General features: G+C 39.6%; 1 protein-coding gene across 1 annotated transcript in view; it reads right to left on the bottom strand.

Annotated features, from left to right (window-relative positions):
* The window catches only part of LOC106879320 (coiled-coil domain-containing protein 85C-A), a 42,039-nt gene that overhangs the window by 9,211 nt on the left and 30,478 nt on the right, over positions 1-2,350 (bottom strand). Inside the window, exon 4 of the mRNA XM_052972834.1 lies at positions 7-35. Within this exon, the coding sequence (XP_052828794.1) occupies positions 7-35 (29 nt within the window). The remainder of the gene's footprint in view (positions 1-6; positions 36-2,350) is intronic.

The following is a 2,350-nucleotide window of genomic DNA, read 5'->3' as shown; positions in this document are numbered from 1 at the left end:
ATGTTTTATATAATTTAATGTTTGATCAGGAATAGCTGAAGAAATAAAAACCAAAGATTATTCCTAAAGCAATATTAAATTGAATATTATGAAACATTGTCTGTATTATGTTGTTTAGGGAAAAAGAAAAAAAAAAATCTTCGGAAATCAGAAACCTTTGTAGAATCTATAAGGGCCAAAGCAGACCTACTTCAGTTTCATCATCATCATCGTTTAACGTCCGCTTTCCATGCTAGCATGGGTTGGACGATTTGACCGAGGACTGGTGAAACCGGATGGCAACACCAGGCTCCAATCTGATTTGGCAGAGTTTCTACAGCTGGATGCCCAGATAAATCTGTTAGGGATAAGATGCCAGCCTATTTCATGTAACATTTCTAAAGTATTTCTATTGTTAGTATCTGGATTGAACCTGTCCTACTGTATTCCCGCCGTTGCAGGAATAGGCTAAATGTCACCTCTGCTAGATTCCTGGTAAAGCAGTTATGAACAACACACGTAGAAAATGCAGCCGATTTTGTCCATTAGTTTGCCTGCAATTGTGACCCTTGAGCTGTACGGGCAACTATCTTTTTTTTTGTTGTTTGGGAGCCCAGGTGGAAGAGTAAAGTGAGACACAAGGGTCCAGGTCTGAGACAAGTGATCTGGTGCATGTGGAATTAAGTGTCTTGGCTAGAGAGAGAGACAGCAAAATGTCTGTAGTGGATATGAACTGAAGTTATAAACTAACTTGTAAATAAGTCTTCCACCTTGTCATATTTTGAGCCTGTCATTTAATACAGCATTACGTTCACACTTTAGACAAGCAAGGAAAGGTCACTAGCAACAATAAGAATCAAGCTAGTTCTCTGCACATAAAACACTGAGATTTTTCTCACAATTTTTAAAAATATTTTCCTTTCAGAGAGATGAGAATAAAGTTTGAGAATTTTTATTTTTATGATTGTATGGGAAAACAATATTAAACAAAATGGGGAAAGGTGGGTATGTGGTAAGAAGTTTGCTTCCCAACCACATGGTTCTGGGTTCAGTCCCATTGCATGGCACCTTGGGCAAGCATCTCTCGTTATATAGCCTCAGGCCAACCAAAGCCTTGCAAGTGGATTTGGTAGATGGAATGTCGTATATATACAAGGGGATGCTGAAAAGTTCCTGGCTTTGGATAAATGAAAGTACAGGAAATTATGATTTTATTTAACATATTCCCCTCTCAGATTCACACACTTATTGCAGCAGTCCATCAGTTTTTCTAAGATCTATAAAATAACTCAGAAGGTTGGGCCTCCAACCAGGTCATTCACAATACCCTCAAAGCCAAGAACTTTCCAGTACCCCCTCGTATATGTTTATCCCCCACCACCACTTGACAACCACTGTTTGTTTGTTTACATCTCCATAATAATGAAATTATTGTGTATAGTGCTCAGGTGCACTACAACTCATCAAAGGTGCAGAACATAGAATTATGTACAAAAGTCAGGAAAGTGAACAATGTAAGAGTCATGATATACATGTGTACATGCATATGGAGGGGTGGTTATCAGGTGTGGTGGTGAATTTCAGGAAGCATGGAGGTTTTAAAGGATGCAATGTCTCGACAACTAACAACTGATGCGGGTAGTTTGTTCCATGCTTCAGCTCCATGGGAGCTGTGCTGTTTTCTGGCTTTCTAAGCATGCCCATGTGTGTTAGACACATGGAGCTCAAGGTGGTTGTTGGCACGATGGTAAACACTCACAAAATTATTAACCAAGTCAGTTGCCAGATGTCGGAACTTCATTGAATCTCTGCCCAGAGAAGCAAGGTGCTCAGAGTATGGTAGATGCCTGATGGAGGGTATCTGCTTGGTTGCACGTCTGAACAGTTCCCAGGAAGTCAATGTCCTGAGAAAGATAGGGGTTCCAGACTGGTGATGCAAATTCCAAGTGTGGCTGCAGTTTGGCAAAAGAGGTTGATAGAATAAGTAACAGGCTTTACAAAGAAAAGAAAAGAAAGGACTGGGATTGAGTTATTTGACTAAAAATTATTCAAGGTGGTACCCCAGCATGGCCGCTGGAATAAGTAAAAGATAAAAAAAAAAAAGGAGAAAAAGACTATCTTTTTCTCTGTGTGAATATTTGAGTTTTATAGTAAGTGTGAGCGAGAGTGCAGTCACTCAGATATCTCCTAATATAATAATGAGTGTAGTGTTTTTATATATTTGTCCAGAATCAAGCCGGATGCGGAGGAGGAGGAGAGAAAATCGTAATTCAGTGAAGGAGAAGTAGTGAGAGTAATTGCTCTGACTGAGAGCGAGTAAGAGAAAGTAATAGCAATGAGAGAAAGGAAGGGGTGATAGACGAATGTGAAA

The sequence above is a fragment of the Octopus bimaculoides genome, chromosome 1 (genome assembly GCF_001194135.2).
Source record: "Octopus bimaculoides isolate UCB-OBI-ISO-001 chromosome 1, ASM119413v2, whole genome shotgun sequence".
NCBI lineage: Eukaryota > Metazoa > Mollusca > Cephalopoda > Octopoda > Octopodidae > Octopus > Octopus bimaculoides.
This window is presented reverse-complemented; position numbering and strand designations above follow the sequence as displayed.